The sequence below is a fragment of the Ciconia boyciana genome, chromosome 14 (genome assembly GCF_034638445.1).
Source record: "Ciconia boyciana chromosome 14, ASM3463844v1, whole genome shotgun sequence".
Classification (NCBI taxonomy): domain Eukaryota; kingdom Metazoa; phylum Chordata; class Aves; order Ciconiiformes; family Ciconiidae; genus Ciconia; species Ciconia boyciana.
In genome coordinates, this window is record NC_132947.1 from 16,995,473 (window position 1) to 17,018,304 (window position 22,832).

General features: G+C 48.8%; 1 protein-coding gene across 5 annotated transcripts in view; it reads left to right on the forward strand.

The window, feature by feature from the left end:
- DLGAP4 (DLG associated protein 4) overlaps nucleotides 1-22,832 on the forward strand; it is a 72,168-nt gene that overhangs the window by 46,260 nt on the left and 3,076 nt on the right. For all 5 annotated transcript variants that reach the window (XM_072878824.1, XM_072878827.1, XM_072878829.1 and 2 more), the window contains 4 exons: nucleotides 17,963-18,324; nucleotides 19,793-19,884; nucleotides 20,340-20,749; nucleotides 22,453-22,544. In XM_072878824.1, coding sequence (XP_072734925.1) covers nucleotides 17,963-18,324; nucleotides 19,793-19,884; nucleotides 20,340-20,749; nucleotides 22,453-22,544 — 956 coding nt within the window. The remainder of the gene's footprint in view (nucleotides 1-17,962; nucleotides 18,325-19,792; nucleotides 19,885-20,339; nucleotides 20,750-22,452; nucleotides 22,545-22,832) is intronic.

Below are 22,832 nucleotides of genomic sequence, written 5' to 3' on the forward strand. Positions count from 1 at the left end.
TGGTTTGGCTGGAATTTTCAGAGAAATGTAGAGGTGGGATTTTTCACTGAGCTGGTGAAAGTGTACTTGCCTTGGTGTATGCACGGGAGCAAGATCAGGCCACCTCTGAACACTGCTGCGAGCTCAGCTCCTTATTCCCAGGAGCTATTTGGAAAGTCTGAGCTGGTTCTCTCCAAAACCATTTCGTCCTTGGTTGTGTGAGGAAGTCTCTGCAAGGAGCAGTTTAACTTGTTCACTCCATCCTGCCCTTGCAGGAGGAACTTCTTGGTCTGTATGCTTTAGAGTTGTCTTTACTTCTGTGCTGTAACAGCTGCCTGAATGCTCGGACTCTGGGCAGGGGATGGGGGAAAAAGGGAAGAGATGGGGAAGGACAAGGTTAGCAACAGTCCCAACACCTGCTTGCTGAAACCTCTGATCATGTTCTCCAAAGGATTGGTAGCACAGCTGTTTGGTAGGATTGTGACTGAGACCTCCAGCAAAAAGCCCCATAATTTCCTTTCCAAAACTTTAGACTTGGTAAGCTTCTGATACAAGAAGCAGGGCTGTTCCCACTGTAGCTGTTGCATTAGTTTTGGTACTTGACTGATGTTTTCTGTCAAACTAAGAGTCCAGCAGACCCTGCATTTTTTCCATGGCACCACTTTAGTTACTGTTTAGGTTACTCTAACTGACAAAAGGCTTCTGTGCTTGTTTGGAGCAGGGGCTTTGCAATCAAAAATACCCCACTGATCTTTGTGCTGCCTGCTATGAGTGCAGATGCCCGAGACAGCCCTGTGGAACTGCTGTACGTGCTAGGAGGGAAGGCTGAAGTTGAATAGGAAGAGGCAGCATTGTGTATAGGCTTCTTTCAAGGCCATTCTCTGCTGCTAAACAAGCCACCATGGAAAGCCTGCTCATGACACGTGCTTACAATTCTTTAGTCCAAAGCTGGGGTGGTGTCTTTCAGCAGTGTCTCCTGGAGGCTCATCCAGCTCTGGGAGATCAAGTGAACACTGTTTTTCAGGAAGGTCAGATAGCTGTGCTTCAGTGAGGAGTGGCTTCTTCCAGAAACACCTCTGGTAAACTGTCTCTTGCTGGAATAACTTCAAAACAGTCTGACTCAAGATCATTCTCATCACCTTCCTCAAGCCACTTTAAATTACCTCTTTCCCACCCTGTCAGACTAACCTCTTCCATTTAGTGTTGTGCAACAGATCAGGAAAAGCAAAAGTGCCAGTGCTGAAAGCTCTGCTTCATCTGTTTGTCGCTATTTGGTGTTTACAGGTGGAGTCCTGGGAGAAAGCTTTTTTGAATATCCTGCAGAACAACCCTAGGATTTCTGAGTTTGATTTGGATGGTGTTTATTTTGTAGCTGGAGCTACACAACTGCTAAGTTGAAAGGAGTGGAGGGAGAGGACATGGCTCATTTGGAAACAGGAATAAATATAAGCAAGTGGGAAACGAAGCAAAGAAGTCTTCTGGCACGTAGGTTTCAAGGCAGGAAAATAGTCTGTTCTGCAGTTGAGCAGGTTCCTGAAAGCAGCAGGGGATGCTCCAGTAACATTTAATACTTTTGTTGGAGACTGGGTTTTACTGTTAACCCTCCTTGGAAGGCCAGGGACTCGTCATGTCAAATACCGAATTCAAGACAGCTGGACAGAAAGGAGTAGGTCCTGAGAGTGCCGTGGCAGACAAAATGGCATGAGAACAGCATAACTAAGACAGTGCCTTTAGTTTTGTTGCCTAGAAACTGAATCTGTTAAATGGATGTGGTAGGGCTCTTCACTAGCCTCTCCCTTGTGTCCCTGTTCTAGTTAACAGTCTTAGATCTTCAAAGTACCTTTATGGCAGGTTCTGCAAGCTGGAGGACCAGATGAACACGGGTGTGGGCAAACGGGTACTGTACACATGAATCCAGACATTCTGCTACCTATATTTGTGGCTGAAAAGTGGTGGTCTGGGCTCTCAACTTGAAAGATTACAGGGACTCTTCAGGACTGTGAACCAGCAACTTGGTCTTTTGGAGCCTCTAGTAAAAGCAAACTGAGCTGTAAAGATGAAGACTTGTTGGTGGCTTGAAGCTATTTAGGTCACAGATATTAGAGCCTCAGATGTGCTTGGAGAAGACTCTGAGTTCACGTTTTGATTTGTTGTGCTCTTTCATTTCACAGTGGCTCCTTTGTCAAATGGTCTGCTTGATTCCCAAAATGAAGTATTCCAGAAAGTGCCAGCTTTGCTCTGGATACCCCCTCCTTTGGGAGGGTGGGAGAAGGGACCATTGTTCTGGAAGTGCTTGTGATATTTGAAATTCTTAAGAAATCAGAGCTGGGGGACTCTTGGCCTCTGGGTGAACAGTGTGAGCAGCGTCACTGGGGATGTATGCTGCTGTTTCTCTACGTATCTCTCTGTGCCTAACTAGTGAGAAAGAAGAAAGTCAGCTTGGCTTTGCTGTATACATAGGTTAGTTCATATGGGAGCATTCAGAAATCCAAGCAATAACAACAGCTATGCTTTCAAAAGCTGTCTAGTACCCTACCCAAAAGGATTAGAAGGTTGGAATATTTGCTTAATTGCCTGCTCTGACTCTAAGGACTTACCTTCCTCCTTCAGATCAGCTGAGAGGTTTGCAGCGTTGCCTGTTCTGGTTGGTGCAACAGCTAACCACTGTCAACTTTAATGCTAATGAAGAGAGGGAGCAACCTGCTACAGCCTTTTCTGTGTTTGTTCATGTGATATTTTTTAATCTTATAACTAATGCCATGTTAAATTGTGAATTACAATATGGAGTAGCTTTCTCTAACATGCAAAGCTTGTCCTGTGCCTCAGTGAACAGAAGTTTCCCAGCAATTTTGACTTTGATTCTTCAGTATTAGCATAATGTTGCCACATCTTGGTTTGTACATACTTAAGGGAGGAAATAGCTTCAATTGAATCTGTTAAAACCTCTTGATGATTGTAGCTTTGAAGATGTAAATCTTGGGTGCTGGCTGCCTGACAGCAAATGTCCAAGTGGAAAGACAGCCTTGACTAAGGGTTAGATTTTTTCATAGGCTGGGTAAGCGCTGGGAGATGTATGTTCAGCTGGATGCCTTCCCCATCTCCCTTGCGCAGAGGCTGTGTTGCATTGTTGTCTCGTCTGCTGACACATGTGCTTTCTCTGGCCCTGTGGGTACAGGGTGTGGTTTGTTTTTAGCTTACAAAGAATTTCTAGTCATCTGGGTGTGGCGAGGGTTTTTCATAATGTTCTGGCAAAACCACCTCTGCTGTTCCTGGTGGCATTGCTGAATGCTTGCTCTTACCTAAAACAGCTGGAATCTCATCCTGTGAGCAAGCGAGAATAGCAGATGCCAGAAATTCGCTGTGTGGATCAGGTAAAATTTGGGATACAGTAACTGAAAACTGTGGTGAAAATCTTGATGCTGAATAAAGCGATGGAGAAATCAATTCTTCTCTTGCCTTGAGGTTTTCTGGCAGTAATGGTGGCAATTTCTAGATCTTATAGGTAGGCTAGAGAATTGCTGGCTGCTTCTGTTCTTGGGGATGAAGCAATCCCCTAGGAGCCCCTTTATATTAGGGGGAACTCGTCTGTTGCTGACACCAGTGCAGCCCTGTTCCTGTTATCACAGTCTGCGTTGACAAGTTGCTGGCTGCCATCAGTGTTTTCAGCACCCTCTTGGCCAGCTCTTCTGTGAACAGTGTTTAAATGGTACACTTAAAAGAATGGTAACCCATCCACACTCCTTCCATGACTGTTGGTGGGACCATGCCAATATTGCCTCAGCAACTGTGCAGTTTTTGCAAAACCTTCCTGCTGTTCCCTGAGCACCCTGGACCCAAACTAGAGTCAGTGGGCTTGGTTGCCCAAAAGCTTTAGGTGTGATTCTGCTGTACTGGAGCTCTTTGTGTTCCTGCAAATGTAAAAAGGTCCTGGACAAAAAGTGAGATGGGTTACTGGTGGGCTTAGAGGATGGTCGCTGAGCTGAAAGGGAGGTATGTGGGGAAGTACTGCAGAATAACTGTGCTGTTTGTACCATGCTGGATGGACAAATTCCCCTTTCTGAGAGGGCAAACAGTTGGGTGGTTGCACTTATTTTGTGCTCAGGATGCAGCTTATTGCCTGTACATTGAAAGCTTGCAATGTGTCTCCTTTGACACCTGAACAAATGCTTGGGAATGACTTGATTTTGTGCTTTAGCGGTCAGCATATCCTAAAATAGTAAGTTTGAGTTGTTGAGCTTTGACATAGACAAGAACAGACTTGGTTTACCAAGCGGTGCTGCATGGTTTCTAGCCATATGTTTTTTGACTGGGTGCGACTTTGAGGAGGTGTGTTAAGATTCCCTGGACTTCTACAGTGGCAGAGAAGTGAGTTAAAAGCATCTACATATGCCATCCTTTGAGTGATGTGGCATTGCATAAAGTGAAGCGATGGCAAAGGGAAAGGATTCTTCACGCAATGCATAATTAGCTGGTGGAACTTACTTCTGCAGGATATTCTAGAAACTGCTAGCTTGGAGAAAAACTAGTAAGACCTGCCTAATTAAACTAGCTTTCCTAAACACTTTGAAGATTAACACTAATACCCTCAGTGCCCTTAGAAGTGGCTATAGTAGTGGATAAATGGAGGATTCTCAGTGATTCCCTATATTAGTGTCTCCTCTAAGCACCTAACCCTGGTCCACGCAGTCTGCCACTTTGCAGAGCAGCAGCAGGTTAACATCCCCTGGTGGGGAAGGGAAAGGGAAAGCAGCCTGTGACCCAGTGGCTTGGGCTAATTCATGTCTGGTTCACACTTACACCCTAAATTCATGTGTGCACTGCTGTAATCCTAAGCAAAACTTGCAGAAAGGGTGGCATTAAACAGGGAGAGGAGTACAGAGACCGGTCACTATTGTGTGACAGTAATACTGTGGCAGCCAGTTCAGACCAGTGCTCCCTTCGCTGCCTCTCTGCATGTTACCCGTGGTCTTGGATGTCCTGCGTGGTTCACAAGGCCTTTCTAATACAGACACTCAGGGCTGCAGAGCTGAAACTGGCCTGGACAAAAAGCTTCAGTGTGCAGTCGGCAGTAACAGACTCCCCAGCCCCTTAGTGAAGGAGTTGTTATTTCAAGACTGTCACAGCATGTATTTAAAAGCAAGGAGGAAGGGGGCCTGCAATAAGTGCTATACCTGAAAAATACTCTGGAATGCAGATATCTAAATGTCTTCAGTTGCTTTTTCTCTGTCCTGTTCTGATAGCAGATCAATCTTGTCTCTCTAATCTCCTGGCTGATGGTGTTAGAGCTACTGTGAGCACTGCGTGTCTGTGCTGCTGCGCTGACAACCACTGCATGGTCAAAGTCCAGTAGACAATCCCTTGTGCTGGGATGGCTGCTGCTGCCAGGTGAGCTTTATTTGCCACACCTGGGTGAGAGTGCTGCAGGCACAGCTCTCTGGATCAGGAGGATGAAGTGCGTGATGCTTTGGTGCATCAGTATTAGCAGAAAGGGTTGTTGCTCTCCTGTTGTGGCAGCATCTTTCAATGCAGCTTATCTCACTGTCTGAGGAGCTTTTGGCTGATATGTGGTCACTAAGCTGTGGTCCATATACTACTGAAATGGTCCTCATATTTCCTGGAGCCCTGCAAGAGGTGGCATGCTGAGCTGCAGACCTGCTCTGCTGTCCCAGCTGTGCTGGAGGGAGAGGCTGTGCCCTGGGTGGGCTCTATGAGACAGCATGTGCTCCAGTCTGTTGAGTCTCACTTTGTCTTATCAGATGTGAGATCTGGCACTGGTTGCAGGGAAGTCCATGTGGCCTGTCCCGATGGCAGGGTCTGATGGAAATGTCTGCTGTCTAGAAGTCCTCTGCCTCTATGGCACGGATGGTTCAGAGCTCAGCCCCTTCCTGACGACCCTCTGCAGAGGACTAGCTGCCGTGTGGCCCAGGCGTGTAGGCAGGGTATCAGCAGGGCTTCCCTGCCTTCTCCAGGGGCAGGAAAAGCAGCAGCATAAGCTCCCCATGAGTGTTTGCTGTATGCACAGAAAGGTTTCAGGTTCCTCCCAGCCAGCCCCCTCCCAGGGATCCTCGCTCTGCCGCAGCCAGGGACTCTCTTCCTCCCCCTGTGCCCGCCATGACAGATGCATGGGTCAGAGCCAGCATGGTGCTGTGCGAATGAAAGGATCCCAAGGCGAGGAGGGGGCTCGGGGGACCTGTCTGTGCAGCCATGTAGTAAACAGGCTGCTGGGTGATACGAGTCCTGCTGGGTCTGCCATAAGCATGGTTCAGGGGCTCCTCGGCACCATTGATACCCCCACTTGGGTTTGCTCACCTGCTGTTTCTGCATCCCCTGGGCAAAGGCAAACAGGAAGAAATGGCATATCTGATTGTGGCTTTAAAGTCAAGCTGGACTCCTGTCATTGAGAGCTTTCCACACTTATAAAAACCTGCCATGGGGCTGGGATTATGCTGGCACTTCTCTGATAGCCACTGCTGCCTGCTCTGCTCACTGTTCTGGGCTGCAGAGGTGCTGCGTGGCTGGGGATTTGGCTGGGGAGTGGTTGTGCTTGGTCATGGCGAGGAGGCAGCTCTGTCTTCAAGCCTGCCTGTGTAGGCCCATGGAAGCAGACTTGGCTGGTTTGGCGGCTCTGCAGCCCTGGTTGTGCTGGTGTAGCCGTGTCAACAGGGTCTGCTGGGGCCAAGGCAAGATCCAGTGGCAGAAGGAATCTGTTGGTGTCTCTGTCGCTGCCCAACCTGTGTAAGACAAGCTGGCAGGACAGGTGCTGGTAGCCCATGTGCTGCTGCCCAGGAGTGTGCTGAGGCACACTGGGGACTCTGCTGCTGCGATGGTTGAATTCCTGGAGCAGGGCCCAGGCCTCAGAGCCTAGTCTTGGTGGAGGCTGCAGGAGCGTGGATGATGAGCAGGGATCCCGGGGCTCTGGGCTTGGGTTCCCTTTAGCTGTGCTGCTTCACAGCTCTTGATTTATTAAGCTCATTAAGCATTAGCCCTCATTAGTGAGGGTGTTGAGGGGGGATAAGCACAAGCTGACTCCCAGTACAGAGCAAAGGCACACTGAACTGACGGACCATTCCCTTCACTGCATCCCCTTTGTGGAAAAATGTGTGCTACCACTAAATGGGCAATGAGCTAGCAGGTGAGAGGCGAGGGGCCCTGTCCCTGGGGATCAGGCACCCCCACCCTGTCAGAGCTGTAGTTCTGCTTCTGCTGAGACTCTGCTCATGGCTTTTCTCTTCTCCTGCCGTTCTTGAGGCAGGATGGTCAGATTTTGGGATCTTGGTTCTTGTTAACGAATTAACATCTTGGAGAGGAGGGCGATGCTCCCTTAAGCTACTGCCCTGTGCTAGCTGGATTGGAGACATGCCTGAGTTCCACAGGACAGATGGACAGCTTGTTGGATGTGTGTCTGTGGAGCAGGGTGGAGTTGCCTATCACTGCTCCACCTTGCTTTAAAACCTGTGCTGAATACTACTTTGGGGAGAGTAGGGAGAAAGTACAATGTCTCTTCTAATACAAATAGAAGCCCCAGTAATAGTTGCTGCAGATGGGTTTGGGAGTGTCTGTGGCTGGCGTTCTCTGTAGCATCTGTTGTGTCCTTACAGAAAGGCAAACTCTGCTGTAGCAGTCTGTGTTGAAAGGGGGAGATGAACAAATCAGTCAGAAGGCCAGCAGTGCAAGATACCATATTTTTAAACCCCAGTGTTCTTGGGTGATGTCATCTTCATGCCTCACAAATTTGTGACCTTCTACAAGTGGCTTTTAAAAAAAAAGGCGAACTGCCTTGCCTTCCCAGTGTAATAGTTTTCAGCGTATAACTGCTTATTATAATTTCTCTGCTCAAACATTGCTACGAATTCCAAATTGGAGCATCTCCAAGAAGCTCAAACTTCTGGTACATTGAAAAATCCAAAGTCCCTCATGTAAAGAGATCACAGCCCTCTTAGCCTTTCCTTCTCTGGTTAAATGTTTCTGCCCCCCCCCCCCCCCAAGTATAGGGACTAGGTCTCTAATGAGAAGTGGCTGCTAAATCTTGTGCAGTCCCGAGTGGCGAAGTACTGCCACCCTCGCCCTCTTGCTGCCCTGTGCAGTCCCTGGTCCACCCAGCATAGCTGCTCAATGCTGCTAACTAATGCCACAGTTCACCCTAAAGGCTTCTCAGTCATGGGTCACCAGAGAACACAAATGGTTGTACACAGTATTTTGTGGTGTATTTCTGGATGAAAGCTGTACTGTTAGTCTAAAATCACACAGATTATATTCAAGGAGAGCCCTTTGCTTCTGTATTTGCATTGGGGGGGCTCTTTGACTGTAACATTTGAGATGCTCCCTTGAGTTTGAGGCCCTTTTCCTGCAGATATGTCCAGTTCTTTTGCTGCAATAATATGCAGGAACCTACTGTACTTGGCGGTGGTCAAGCAAGCGCAGGGCAGTCCCTTGTTTCTTAATAACAGGTAGTAGATGAATACATAGGTGATAAATACTATCCTGCCAACATAGCCTTAGAGATCTGCAAGAGTGCTGTGAGCAGGGTGGGTGCTGAACCTGAACAGGAGCAACAGGTGACAAACCTTTAACAGCTCTGTGCTTGCTTGACCAGCACTTGCAAGTGGTTTCCCAGCTGGGAAGCCAAGACTTATTTGCACAGGCCTTTGTTTAATGCTGTAGCCCTTGCAAATGTGGAAGCACTTGCTGCTCGGTGGTGAGGAGGCGGCAGCTGTGTTAGCTTCTCTGGCTGGATTGTGGTGGGGCTTTAGGGAAGAAGGTGTTTCTCTTAAAGCTAAGAAGTTACTTCTTTTCTTCCTTCTGCAATGAAATGCCAGATAGCTGAAATGTAGTCTGCAAACCTGGTAGAGGCTGTACCAACAGGGAGCTGGAATATGGGTCAAGCATGTTTGTGGGTTGGATGGTGGGTGCTCCCAGAGGAAGCCAGTGTGCCTGTGTGGGGAGAATGGTACTCATTGGTAAGGGCATCTCCCCTCTATGTGCTTATCTCACAGGTGAGTTGATGCTGTTCACTTCAAGTGGAAATAGCCACTTCCCATAGCTGTTTGGGTCAGGAAAAGTGACTTGGGTACAACTCCAAGCGAGGTCTGGTCATCTTCCATAGCTGCTGGTAGGAACAGCTGCAGCTTGGTGGGGTTTCAGGGTATGACACCAAGCTGCTTCAGTGGGAAAGATGAGCCTGCTGCCCCTCATCTCTCCTTGGTCTCTGCTGTAGACCCACCTTTCCTCAGTGTGGTCTCTTTGGTGTACTCCGATGTTGCTGTGATGCTCTTGCTTCTGGCTGGGAGTCCAGGGGGCTGGTGTGAGGGGGTGCCCCATTGCCTGTGGAAAGGGATGGGGGCAGAGAGCCCAAGGCCTTGTTGTCCATTCTGGAAACAAGCGTCTGTCTTCAGCTGGTTGTATGGTGGGAGAAGCAGCAGCCCACAGGCAGCAGTGTGGTAGTGGTCTCCTTGTCCCAGCTGTCGCTCCAGCCATGCCCAAGCAGGCTGCAGGGCTTGCTGCTCTACCTACTGAGCTGTGCCAGGGCCAAAAGCTGAGGATGAGTAGGACAATAACAAGGAGAATGTAAGTTTGAATTTCTCCACCGACCTCCTTCAGAAATACTCGAGGTGATCGGGATGTCTGGAGCAGGAGCCGGGCTGTTGTGTGGCTGGGTTTAGGCAGGGCTGTAATGCAGAGGTGGCGGTGCTTTTCCCCTGGTGCTGCCGCTGGGCAGGAGCACCTGGAGCATACTCTGTCATCTGACTTACACAAGCCAGGCTGTGTTTGTATCAGTTCCATGATTATAAGGAAATAGCAGGTACAGTAAGCAAAGCTCTGAGGGCTGTGGGGAGCTGGTGAGGTGCTACCAATGTTCCTCTTGATTATCTGAAAGTTTCAGAAGGGCTTTGCTGGGCTGGTCACTCTGTAGGTCTCTATGGGCATGTTCAGACTGCATGGAGGTGGCGCACAGGTTGGACGGTAAGGTGGGCAAGCTGCTCGCTCTGGGATGCCGCTGCTGTTGGGGGTTTAGGCTGCAGCTTGGTGGAGTGATGACTGGGGCAGGAGGGTCCACAGCCCGTCCCTGACTCCCCAGCTTAGTCATGGTCAGCAACACATTTCCCTGTCAGGTGCCTGTTTTCCTCTATGTAGTATTGAGGTGAGATTTTTCAGTTTTTCAAAGATCAATACTACTAAGATTTACAAAGGGAAAACACTGAGGGAGTAGGTATTTATAGCTACCATGAACAATCTCTTTAAACGAATGCAGTCACTTCACTTTGCTTTCCAGGAGTGTGGGTTTTTTTAACCAGTGTAAGACTTCTTTTAAAATTTCTCCAGCACTCTAAAGACAGTCATTCGTTCAGAGCAAGAGATGGTGTCTTCACATGGATTCCCCATCTTGTCTAGCTGGAAGTATTTTCCTGTTGACTAATAAAATTTGGTAGGTTTCTCATCTGTGCCTCTAACCAATGCAGGTATCTTGACCTTCAATCTGCAGAATACTCAAACAGCTTCTATGTAGGCCAAATACAGGAGGCCTGCATCCTGTGGCCATGGCCGAAAAGGCTATGAAACATTTTGTTTTAGCAGAAAAATAAGGTCTGAAGTGATTGCTGTGAACCATAAAATCAATAAAGATCTGTATTGTCTTCAGTAGCAATTGTAACTGGGGATCGTTTTTATTTGGACTCTCTACAAATAAAACATCCTGCAGTTCATTATAGTCTCAACCTTGAAGTGTTCTGCAAGCTGATGAAAATCAGAGGTCAGGCTGCTTGGAATGCAGCCGTTCCAGTTCCCTTTGCTATTGAAAACTGCCTCTAAATGCAGCTCCTTCCATCTGTGAGACCCTGTGGCAAACACAAGCCTGAAGACATGCGACCAAAATCTCCGAGGGGATAATGCAACTGATGGTGGTTCTTGTTTGCTGCAAGATTATTGGGTTGTTTCATTTAAAAGACAAATGAGCTTGCCTTGTAGTAGGAGATATTATTTGAGGGCATGTTGCTTTATGCATGAGGAAATGAGGTCACTTCTTCAGATCTTCCCATGGAGAAAGGGGGGATGCATGGAGCAGGAAAGTCTGAACCCTGCTAATATGTTTGAGGGCAGTCTGACTTGCCTCCACAACTGGCTGTGGCTTGGAGCCTTTGAGGTAATTTAACAAAAATGTGGATGGCTTGAATAGGTTCTTGAAGTCGCTAGAACGATTAGAAATATCACCAGGCTGTACTGAATCAGCAATAGCAACAAAATAACTGGGCACTTCATGCTAGACGCACACTTGAGGGCAGTTATGATATTTAAATCTAAAACCTTGGCTATGATCTTGGCGGTGCTGCCAGGTACTGAGCAGGTAAGCACAGCCTGGTGTTTGAACAGGGGCCTCTTAAGGCAGTGCTGGATTTAATGTTCTTCTATGACTCTTATGTTTAGTCTTTCAAGAAGCAAACGTCTGGCTCTCTGGAAGGAGAGGGAGAGGATCACAGCGTGCCCAACTGGTTTGGGGGTCAGGAGGGCTCCCCAGGCTAAGGCTCTGAAAACACAGCTCTTCTGCCTGGAGCTACATCAGTGGGCATTGCCCAAGTCCGCGAGAGCAGCAGGTAATGTCATGTGGAAGATGCTAATTGGGAAACATGATGCTTTCTAAAAATAATTGTGCAAGGAAGACTGCAAACAGACAGCCCTCCCCCCAAAAATCAATCATCCACAGCACAGTTGTGAATTCTAACAGCTTGCTTAAATAAGCCTGAGAAGATCCTGTGAGCAGGAAGAGTCTAGTGCTGCAAAGCTGGAAGCTTAAGCAAAACTTCCACATTTTCTTGTTCTTCCACACCTTTTTGGAGTGTGGCTGATGTTCACAAGAAAACTTAGTTGATGGTGCTGCAGAATAAGATATGTACCTGCTCCAGTGCCCACATGGATTGTAGTTCCGCATTATAGCACAAGCTGATTTTAAAATGTAATAAGCTATGACCTGCAGCAACTCAAGAACGGATTCATACCCTGTTGAGCTGTAGCCCTCTGGAGGGGGTAAGTCAGCAACTGGAACACTCCAAACTGGTGGGCCTGACCTCTGAGCCACGAGGGCATGCCTGCAGAAATATTGGGATGCTTTTGGCTTCCTCAGTATCTTGTCTCTTCCCACAGATGCAAGAAATGCTGGAATTTAGTTCGGAGTTGTAATGAGGGAGAAGGGCAGACTGTTCTAGATGGGCTTACTCTGACTTTTGCTTTTGAAACCCGTTTTAGGTAAGGTGTGGTTTCTGGGTTTGCTGCACAGTCAAAAGTCCCTGTTTTATGGTTGCAGAGGGCTTCAGTGGGGTTAATTTGCAATTGCACTAATCAAAGCATCCCCAGTTCTTCAAGGCTCCTGATCTTTTTGTTTCTTTCATTTGCAATGTTTCTTAGAGCCATAAACCTGTTTTTATAGCTCAGGTAGTCAACCCTTTGGCCATATGTACATTAACAGGGGCATTTTTTTGTTGATACCCTTCTAGCAAAATCTGTGGTGCTCTTCAGCTGAGCCAGACGGCATGAAGGGATCCTGACGAACAAGACAAGGGGATGCTGCAGTTTCCCCTGTCTATAGAGCAGGACAAACAGTATTTGTACTTTCTGTTGGTAGGTGGAAGGATGAATTTGGGTCTAGCTTAGTGACCCTCAACACCACTGATCTTCCCCAGGAAACTCTACTGCCTTTTTGTGCTGATGTGCTGCCCTCCCCTTGTTTTGCCTGGCTTCAGTGTTCGATACCAGATAGCAATTGATTTACTTTCCCCAATTACATTACATCCCTGTGGGTGTAAACAGCAGCTGGGAAACTTGAGCTGTGCTCATGGTAAACACGCCAGCAAAACTGCCATGCCCCTCCCATCGGTTCAGCTCCAAGCAGGACGGTGTCACAGACTCGCTGTTAGGTGGCAGGGGACCCCGGGCAGCTGGTGTGCCGGGGCTGGGGACTCTTCCTGGGGAAGAACAGAGGCCACGGGGAGTGGGGAGACAAGGTATTTAATTGGAGGGCTGTACGGACAGGCTTTCTCCACTGCCAGTTTGGGTGGCTCTTGCTTGTCCTAGATAATAGCTGCTGTAGCCCCCTGGTTCAGTAACGCAAGGCAGCATGAGCGTCCTGTGTTTTGGTGGTGTAGCCACAGCTTATCAAGGGGGACTTCTGCAATTGCTCTCTTCAGGCTGCTCCTACACTGGTCTGTTGGGATGGGCTGTACAAGACCAGGCATAAGACTCGGTCTAGAAATTGCTGTAGCTATTTAAGATGGTGCTCTCTGGACAGGCAGCCCTGGCAGTGTGTGGGCACTCCTCATCTGGGGGGTGCTCAGTGGCTTCCTCCTCTGTGGCTGGCAGGGCTCTGGCCGCCTGCACCTCTGGCAGTGTGTGCCTGTGCAGCTTCGCTCCGGAGGGCAGTGACAAGTGCCTGAGCAGCCAAAGACGTGGGCTGCTGTTGTGCTCTCTAGCGCATGTCTAGGGTTGAACTTTTTCCTCCGTCTTCAGCAATGGTACCCTGCACGAGCAGGTGTTGGTGGCAGATGAACTATTTCAGCACGCAACCAAGAGGTGGTTCAGCTGTACAGCCAGAGGAGTTTTCTGTGATGGGGCAAAGCTTTCACAGCTGTGCTCACATGAGGAATGATCTACCTGTGTAGCATATGCTCTGTTCTGTGTCGGGTAGGTGTAGTCAAGATTTCTGCTGTAAGGGCAGAGCAGGTAAACAGCTGTAACAAGGCAAGTTTTAACTTGATCAGGTCTGCAGTACACCTAAGGAGGTTTTGGGGATGTCCAGCAGAGAACACGGGGAAAGAGAGGGAGCAATCGTGCAGTGGCTGTTGCTTTAGCACCTCCATGCCTCCTGCTGTGGTGGCAGTTCGTACATTTGTACAATGAACCAGATCCTGTGAAGCAACACTCATGGGTAAAGGTCAGCTCTGGGTGCAGTTCAACCTGTGCTTGCACGAGTGGTGCAGTCTAATCTGGTACCTCTGAGAGAGGCATCCCAGTGACAAGCTTGACTTGCTTGGAGATGTTAAACACTTCTGGGCTGGTGCTGCTCGAGCAGCACCGAGTGTAGGGGCTTCCACTCTGTGTGGGAAAGGGGATGAAGTGAGACTGCCGGGTAGGAAGCGAATGCCAGTGCCCTTCTAGTCACCCATTAGTGATGAACTTGCAGTGCAGTTCCACACTATTTACATGACCAAATAAGTATCAGCTAAAGGATGTGTGTAGCTGTGTTTTGGCATGTAAGTTTGACAAGTTGAAGCACTTCCATGTGACCTTTTAGGAAATTATTGTAGGTGGTTTTTAAAGTGCATAATAAGTTCCTGTCCTGGCTGGAGACACGGCAGCTGGGGGCTCAAGCTGCCCTAAGTGGTTTACATGGCATGTGCCAGTGCTGGGGACTGATCAAGCTGAAAAATAACCCAGCCCCCAGACATAGTAGCCTGCCCCAGTTATTTTTCAGCTATGTGGTTCCCTACTGCAAGTCCCTCTTGCAGCCATGCAGGCCATGTGTCAAAAGGTGGTGTAAGGGCTGGGGTGAGCAGTCAGGATAGGTCCCACTCTTGCAGCCATCAGGACACTGCTCAATTTGTGCTGGACTTGGTGTGCTGGGGGGAACTGGTATGGGTTTTGTGCCTTCTTGAGCTCCTGTCCAGATTCACACTGAAAGGCAGCTTGGTTGGCAACCCCGTTGTAGGCTCCTTAGTTCTCCTGTAGCAGCAGCACCATTACAGTGCTTCCTGGCATCTTTGGGCATATAAATGCTTTTGGAAACAGATCTCCTCCTTCTCTGTAACCCCTCCCTTTTAGTTCCTTCTTTGAAGTGGAACTTCAGCTGTTAACATGGTAAATACTGGGATGTGTAAATATAGGCATGTGTAAATACTGTCAATAAGGCACATGGTGTAGCTGTGCGATTTCCCCGCAGGGAATATGGCTGGGCTCCCAGGGATGCTCGGGACCAGCTCTGACCCCATTGGAGACTGAGGCAGCTGGGACACCCCTCCTGGGTGCCCCATGAGCATGGTCAACCTCTGCTGCAGGCAGAGGGACCTGTCTGGGGAGGAAAAGGATCTACCAGGAAGCTTATGTCACCTGAAACACCCCTTCCCATACCTGTAATCAATTTGGATCAGGTTCACTTGATACTTCTCAGTTAATTGTGCTAAAGTTATGCAGGGAACAGAAGGCACCCTGTGATGTGCTCAGCCAGAATTGGTTGTGTCCAATTGCCCTGAAAGATCAAAACATCTGTCAAGTGCCCTGTTGTGAGCTCCCCAGGGCATGCAGGCAGTGCAGTTTGGGGGTGGAAGGTAATGTTGAGAAGCAGCAGGTACCTCTGCCTGCCCTCATGGTCCCCAAGTATTCAAAGGATTCTGGACAGAGAGGACTGCTCTCTAATCTGGTGCTAAATTTGTTAATATGCTGGTGGCTGCTTTGGGGATGGAAATGGTGAAGTTAACAGTCTATCTGTATTGTTTAATGAAAATGGTCTGTGTCTATATCTGCATATATATCTACCACTGTCAGCAGGTTTTGGGGAGGTTACGTATGGGACTGGGCAGTGGAGTGGGAGGTAGGAGCTTGCAATTTGAGGTACAAAACTTTACTGAGATCAGGGAATAGGGGTTGGAGCAGAGAACCCAAGGGAATGACAGCCCCTGCAGTTATCAGAGCTGTACTAGGAAAACACTTAGAAACTGGGTTTGGGGTTGTACAGCCCATCTGTTGTTGGTTGGGTGATCTGGGAGGTGTATGGGTCTGTGCTGATACCTGTCAACATCTGCATGTCAAGGGCTAGGGGAAAGGTGTGCATGGAACAGGATGGTGCATGGGGTTTCAATTTGAAGGACGGAACCCCTTTGCTGGAGACCAAGGACTATGGTTGGAGCAGGAACCTAGGAGAGTGGCAGCCCTGCCACCACTGGAGCTTCCCACACCATTGTGCTGTAGTGACTTACACAGGGATGCTTGATTTGTCATTGATGATGTGGGAAAGGGACTGCCCTGTAAACATGCCTCAGTAACATGCTAACTCACCAACTCCAGGAGCAGGGACCCGTTTCCTTTTAATACGTAAGGTACAATTCGGGCAGGCTGACCTGGCCCTCCAGGATCCAGGGTGGTGATGGAGTTGATCTGCTCACAGCCTCGGGCAGCAAAGCTCCCTACCCAGCCTGCAGGACCAAAGCACAGCTGTGCACCACCACTGAGACACCAAGGCAAGAGAAGGGTAATCCCTGCAGGCACGGCCCGGACAGCACAAGGTTACCCTGGAACCTTCAGCAGCCCTGATCCTGCAGCTCCCTTCCAGGGCAGTGGGACTGTAGGGCTCAGCACACTGGAGCCACACAGACCTACAAGCCCCTTGGGAGGAACCTGGCAGCAGCACTAGGTTTCCCACTCCAGGAGCGTGGCCCTCCCAGGAGGTGAAACGGGTGGCTGGGCAGTGCTGTGCACGGAGAGGATGGCGTGAGCTTCTCTGGTTATGCCTTGGAGCAGGGCAGTGTAATGTGTGATAAAGCTCCTCTGCACACCCATTAAGGGGCTCAGAGGCAATAGCAGGAGCCCAAATCATACCCTGCTGGGCTACTCCCAGGTCCATCCCAGAGGCCATCAGCCCATCACAGGCCCATCTGCATGGGCCCAGAGCAGGGACACACAACGGCAGGTAGGACCCAAGCCGAGGACCCTTGAGCACTGAACACCCTGTTCAGGCCCCTCCTGGGGTTGTTCCAGCAGAGCCTCAGCCCTGGTGTCCAGGCATGACACCCATCACCGTGAGCCATGGGGAGCAGCTCTCCAAATCACCTTTTGGACTAAGGAGGTTGCTGCCAAGGGCTGGGACACATTATGGGGTGCAGGGGAGAAGCAGTTTGGGATTGCAGAGGACTTAATGTGATATTTAGGGGAGGAACCAAAGGTGGGACAAGAAAGGGTTTTTGGTGATTTGGGGAGGAACAAGAGTGGGGAATACAGTGGTAAGAGGATAAAAGGGGCGAGTTGCATGTGGGTAGGTGGCTGGTCAGTGCACTTGTCTGGCCGTGCCCTGCCCAGCGCAGTCTGTGCTGTCTGGACAGCAGCTGGAGTAGGACTTCGGCCTTGGGGACTCGTATGTCTAGGACCTGGGCAGACCGAGTGCCTAAGTGCAGCTGCTGCAGGATCCACCTTGTACAAATATTTTCACTAATGGATTTCCATCCTGTCAAGCCAGAGACAGGAGCAAGGTGAGGCCGTTGCTGCTGTCTGTGTTCATGAGGTGCTCTTCTGTGGTCTGTGTGACCAGCCACGTGTATATACGTACAGGTAGTGGATATGTGTGCTCTGTGTGCCTGCTGGGAACACATCTTCAGCCTCACTACTGGTTGGATCTGGGGACGTGGAGCAGCAGCCGCCTCGCCACTCTTGGGCTGTTGCACCCAGATGATGTATTTTTCTCTAATGCATAGCAGCTAGGTTTTTAAGGTACTTCACAAACGTTTGTTCCTACCATCAGCATCTAACAAACTTTATGGCTTCTTTCCGTTTTTATAGGAAAAATCACCACCCTGGTCCAGACACTGAAACTTGTCAACTGATGGGACAAAGAGCTGAGACACTTGGCTGTACTAGGACACTAAAGCATAGGGTCTAGCCAAAGAAAATTTCCCCAACGTGGAGGCTTACACCTGCCAAACCCTGTAGCATTCTTGGGAGGCTTTTCTATACCTCTTCTCCATTTCCAGCCTTTCACACATCATGGTATTCCTTTTGACTTCTTTTGCAAGCTAGCTCTGGCTCTGCCTTCCGCTTCCCCTGATGCTTTGGTTTGGGTTACCCAGTGTGAGCTGCTGGCTGTAGGCTGTTTCTGCATTTCTGCCTCCAGCTTCTACTTGGAGGCTCCTCTTGGATGTTGTGACTGACCTGCTTTTTCTTTCTCTTTTACTGTATCTCTCTCTCTCCCCCAATCTGTCTTTTGCATTCTCCATTCTTCCCACCTCCATTACTGCAGGTTCATCATGCCTAGTGGCATATAAAAAGACTCCACCTCCTGTCCCACCTCGGACCACATCAAAGCCGTTCATCTCTGTCACTGTGCAGAGCAGCACTGAATCGGCGCAGGACACCTACCTGGACAGCCAGGACCACAAGAGCGAGGTGACCAGCCAGTCAGGACTCAGCAATTCTTCGGACAGCTTGGACAGCACTAGGACACCCAGTGTGACGAGAGGAAGTGTCGTGACTCCAGCAAGAGAGACTCCAGAGTTACCCCAGAAGAATGCAACTTTGAAAAGTGACAAAGGGACACTGACTAGCGAAGAGCCTAAAGTGGAGAATATTCCCAAAAGAAAGCTGTCGTCTATAGGAATACAAGTATGGAATAGTTTGTTCTCCTTTGTCCTAAGGAATGTCCTTAACCCATCCATTTAGCGTGTGCATTTTGTGTGGCCAGGTGTGCATCTGAACTCACTTAGAATAGCAGGAGAAACTAACTGCCTTGTCAAACTAACTTCCTGTGTTCCCAGGGGTGAAATACAGCAGAAGCTTTCCATAACAGACCAGAAAGGACTAAGTTCTTTTAGTAGAAAATTAAAATGTTTCATAAAGCAGTTGGGACCATGTTAACTGGGTGAGTCCCTCTAAAGAGGCCTTTTGCTGCTAGTATGCCTGTGCTGAGCCTGTGCTCTGTACTGTGTATTACTTAACATCAATCTGCTCCTTGTCCATCATGGTTCTAGGGACAGCTTTCTTCTGAGAGGCGGGCCCTTCTACTTGACATCCACGTAGTATGGGCTGCTGCAGTGCAAAATGGTCCCAGGGCTGCAGGCAGGAGGGAGCAATTCCTCATTGTTCACTGTTCCCAGCAGGTTGCTGCTTCTCTTGCTGGAAGCATTTAACTCTGTGGAAATCGATGGAAATGAGCTGTTGATTATATAGTCAAATGAGAACCCATTGAGTAGCGTAAATCCATGCTGTATTCAGCAAAACTTAATTAATCTGCAATTGTACGCTCTTCTTCTGGACAGATTTCCCAGTTACAGATGGCTGACTGCTCCGAGCGCTTGTTCTGTCCCAAAGTGCTGGTTCAGTGCTGCAGGCTATTACCTGCAGATAGGAACTTGAGCACTTGGGCAAGTTTAAATGCAGGATCTGGGTTTTGAGCCACCACGTGTGTGTGTGCTGAATAAGCTGGCTTTATTGAATAAGTAAGGCTATCTAGCAGGTTAGGTACATGTGATAGTGAAGGCTTTTCTGCAGGGCTAGTGGGGCAAAACACATGCTGAAAGGGCAGCAAGGCAAGAAAACTCGCATTGGAGAGGCCGACTGCCTTCCTCTCCTCTTTTCTGAGCTGGTTCCCAAGCCACCTGCCCCACAGCCTGGATTTCCTTCCTAAAACCTTCTAACTCTCTTATCCAGAGCTATGGAGGGTATCCATCCCTGGGAGAGAGGAAGCTGGGCTTTGCTGTCAATCTTAATCAGATCACTGCCCCCTCTTGAATCTCTTGGCCTTTGCCCATGTCGGATGCCACACATGCAGCTGCTCCTTCAGGGGACACAGCCCTTCCCCAGCGTGCCACAACCATGCAAACAGCAGTGGATGGCAGAGCTGAGTGCTCTTAGAGCAGATGCCCGGCAGGATACAGTCCTGATGCTCAAGTGGAGGCAGACCTGAGTGGTAGCCTTGTGCCTCTCCTAAGACAACCCTCCAGTTGGCATGTGGTGTCAGCATGTTGTGTGTGTGTGTGTGTGTGTGTGTGTGCAGCCCTCCTGGTCTACTAATGTGAATTCCAGCAGCAAGTTCTTGTGTCTGGTTTTGTCTGTATTTTTTTTGTTTAATAAGGTTGACTGCCTTCAGCCAGTGGCAAAAGAGGAGCCTCCTCCACCAGCCACCAAATTCCAGTCCATCGGGGTACAGGTAGAGGACGAGTGGCGGTAAGTGAAAGACGCAAGCTTTTGTAGTTTCCTTTCTTTTAAATTGCACTTCCCCTACTTCTGCTTAGACCTTCTCCCCTTCTTTGTTCCAATATGAGTGGTGTTGAATGGGGGCCCATGGAGAGCTCTTCCTCCACAGCACACACCTGCTGCAAAAAGCACTTGTTCTGTAAACAGCCAAATCAATGGGAGTTTGAAATTCAAAAAAAAAAAAGTACAAGATGTAATTATAGATGTGCGTCAGTCCTCTCGTCTGAATGGCCTATTGCAGTAAGCAGGCAACCTTATAATTTTGTCTGTCTGAATGTGTGGTGTGTGTTTGTGTGTGAGGAGGGGCAGGGCGGGCAGGGTGAGGCTCAGCTGCAGGCATAATAAACAAATGCATTTCCGCTGTCAGTGTGTGAGGCCAGCCAGGTTGAGTTCTGCTATTTAATGTTTGCTTTTGATCTCTCTAGAAACAGCCACTCTCGCAGCATGTCCTCCAAACAGGACACAGACTCTGACACACAGGAACTTAATAACTCTAGCTGTAAATCATCTGAGAGAAGCCTTGCTGAGTGCCCCCAACACAACAACTCTGTTGGTGTTGATGCCACTACCAGGCAACCAGCCAAGCCCTCACAGATTAAGAGAAACCTCTCCTATGGAGAAAACAATGACCCAGCCCTGGAGCCTTCCTCTCTCCCTCCTCCTGACCCCTGGCTTGAGACATCCTCCACCTCGCCATCAGAACCCACACAGCCAGGAGCCTGCCGGCGGGATGGATACTGGTTTCTGAAGCTGCTGCAGGCAGAAACAGAGCGGTTAGAAGGCTGGTGCCGCCAGATGGACCAGGAGACCAAAGAGAACAATCTCTCTGAAGAAGGTAGGTGTTGTCAGCCTCTGGACACTAGACTGCAGCAGCCTAGCAGCTCCTCCCTCGAGAAAGAGTTGTAACTGAGTATTGGATCAGGTTTCTGCAGTTAAATTGCTGATAGCCACAGAGTAAGGGTAGAACATGGAGATGAGTATGGGACAAGGAACATTTTTTCTTTGGAAAGGATAAAGTAACTTCCTCTAGCAGATGGGGTAAGAAATAATACTGTGATGCAGCATAAAAGACTTTCAGGGGATGGTGCAGCTTCTGACTATTCAAAACTGCTAAAAGCTTAAATGGCTTGCTTTCAGGGAGGCTGTGGGATCTTTCTCCCTGCCTAACCCATTGTACTCAAGCGGGCAGGTGAAAGTTTAGTGGGCAGTGGGGCAGAATGAACGTGACTTCTGAGACAGAGCTGTTGAATTGGTGGGCTTGTCTTTACAGCTAAGAGGAGGCTTCTTCATATGGGAAAGCTTCACTGAATTTGTACTAAATACATCAAAAGCACATGCACAGGGAGCCCAAGGCCACTTGATTTTATTGGGTTTGGTCCTAATTGGGTTTGTTTCATTATTTTCAAATGAGTTGGCAAAACCTGTGCTTCTTGCAGTGAAAATCATGCCTATGGTGCATACAGAGTGACAGAAGTGGGTGACTAGGCTGCAGAGGGCAAGATCTTTGTTTTGATTCTGGTTGATTTTTATTTTTTTGATAACTGAGAAAGGTGAAATAATGGTGGGACTCAGTTATAGCTCACTGTCACTGCTAGGGCTTGGGAGAGCTAATCTCTAATCCTATTGCACTAAGATGCTGCACTGGCTGCCAGGCTGGACAGGCAGTGCCAGGGCTCTCCCTGCCTCAGGGGATGCCCTCTTTTTGCCTATGGCAAGAGTGTTCTGGCAAGAAAAGATACCAAGACCAGCGTGGCATTATGTCTGTGACCTCCAAGAGCAATCTCCTAGTAGATTCCGTAACCGAGAACTTGGTGGGTACAAAGAGAGCCCAGCTTATACTTGTCCCACCAAGATCTACAAACATTCAGAACTGATTCAGTAGGTGCAGCAGCAGAGCAGGGAGGAGAAGGGCAATCAGGTCATCCCTGTTCATGGTGCAGTTGCATGCACTGTGGGTCTCTCAACCTTGCCTTTGGAAGGGAAAAGCCCACACAGTGTTTTTCCATTAATAAGCAGAGGAATGTTGCTGTACCCAGAAGCTTCTTGGAAAACCCACTGAGAGCAGCATAAAGTCCTGGGTATTAAAAGCCCTAGCCTGCCAGTATTTTAATCCCTTCTGGTAAATGGAGGTTGGAGACAGTTCTCCTGCCCCTTGCCACCTTCACCGCCTGCATGAGTGGAAGAGCAGGTTGTGATCTGCAAGCAGGTGCCAGCAGATCTGCTCACTGAGATTGTGCTGGTGGCTTGTCTAATGGGCTGAAGGCAGTTTAAGGTACTTTCTGCAAACTCTGATGTAATGTTCTCAGTCTGGCCTGCTTTTGACCTGCTCTAGAAGGAGCAATAATAGATGGCAAAGACAGATGTAGAGTACAGTTTCAATACATCTTCTTTCCCTGAAAGCAGTTACTTCCTTGGGGATCCCTGAAACTCCTTTTCTAATGAATCAAGAGTGTTTCTTTGCTCCAGAATCACTTGAGTTCATTGCTGCATTTAATAGTCTGTTCAGCTGAGGTCTTTTTCTTTTTCTCGCCCCCATAGTCTTAGGAAAAGTCCTGAGTGCAGTGGGCAGTGCACAGTTACTAATGTCACAGAAGTTCCAGCAATTCCACGGCCTCTGTGAACAAAACTTGGTGAGTCTGCATCTATTTCTCCTGGTTTGGGGGGGGGGGGGGGCATGTATCTGTTTCAGCAACACTACAGGCACATGATCAGGTATTAACAGGCTACTGTCACTCTAAAAGCAAAGCCAGGGCAGCTGTAGCCTACAACCTGACCACCATGCCATGATGGATGAATGCTGATTTAAAACAGCAGCTGAGCAGTGGGAGGCTGATCGCCTCAACCTCTCTTCTGAATAGGCAGTTCTTGGGCAGTTCTTGGGCTGTGCTCTGCTCAGGGATGAGTGTTTGCAATTCCTT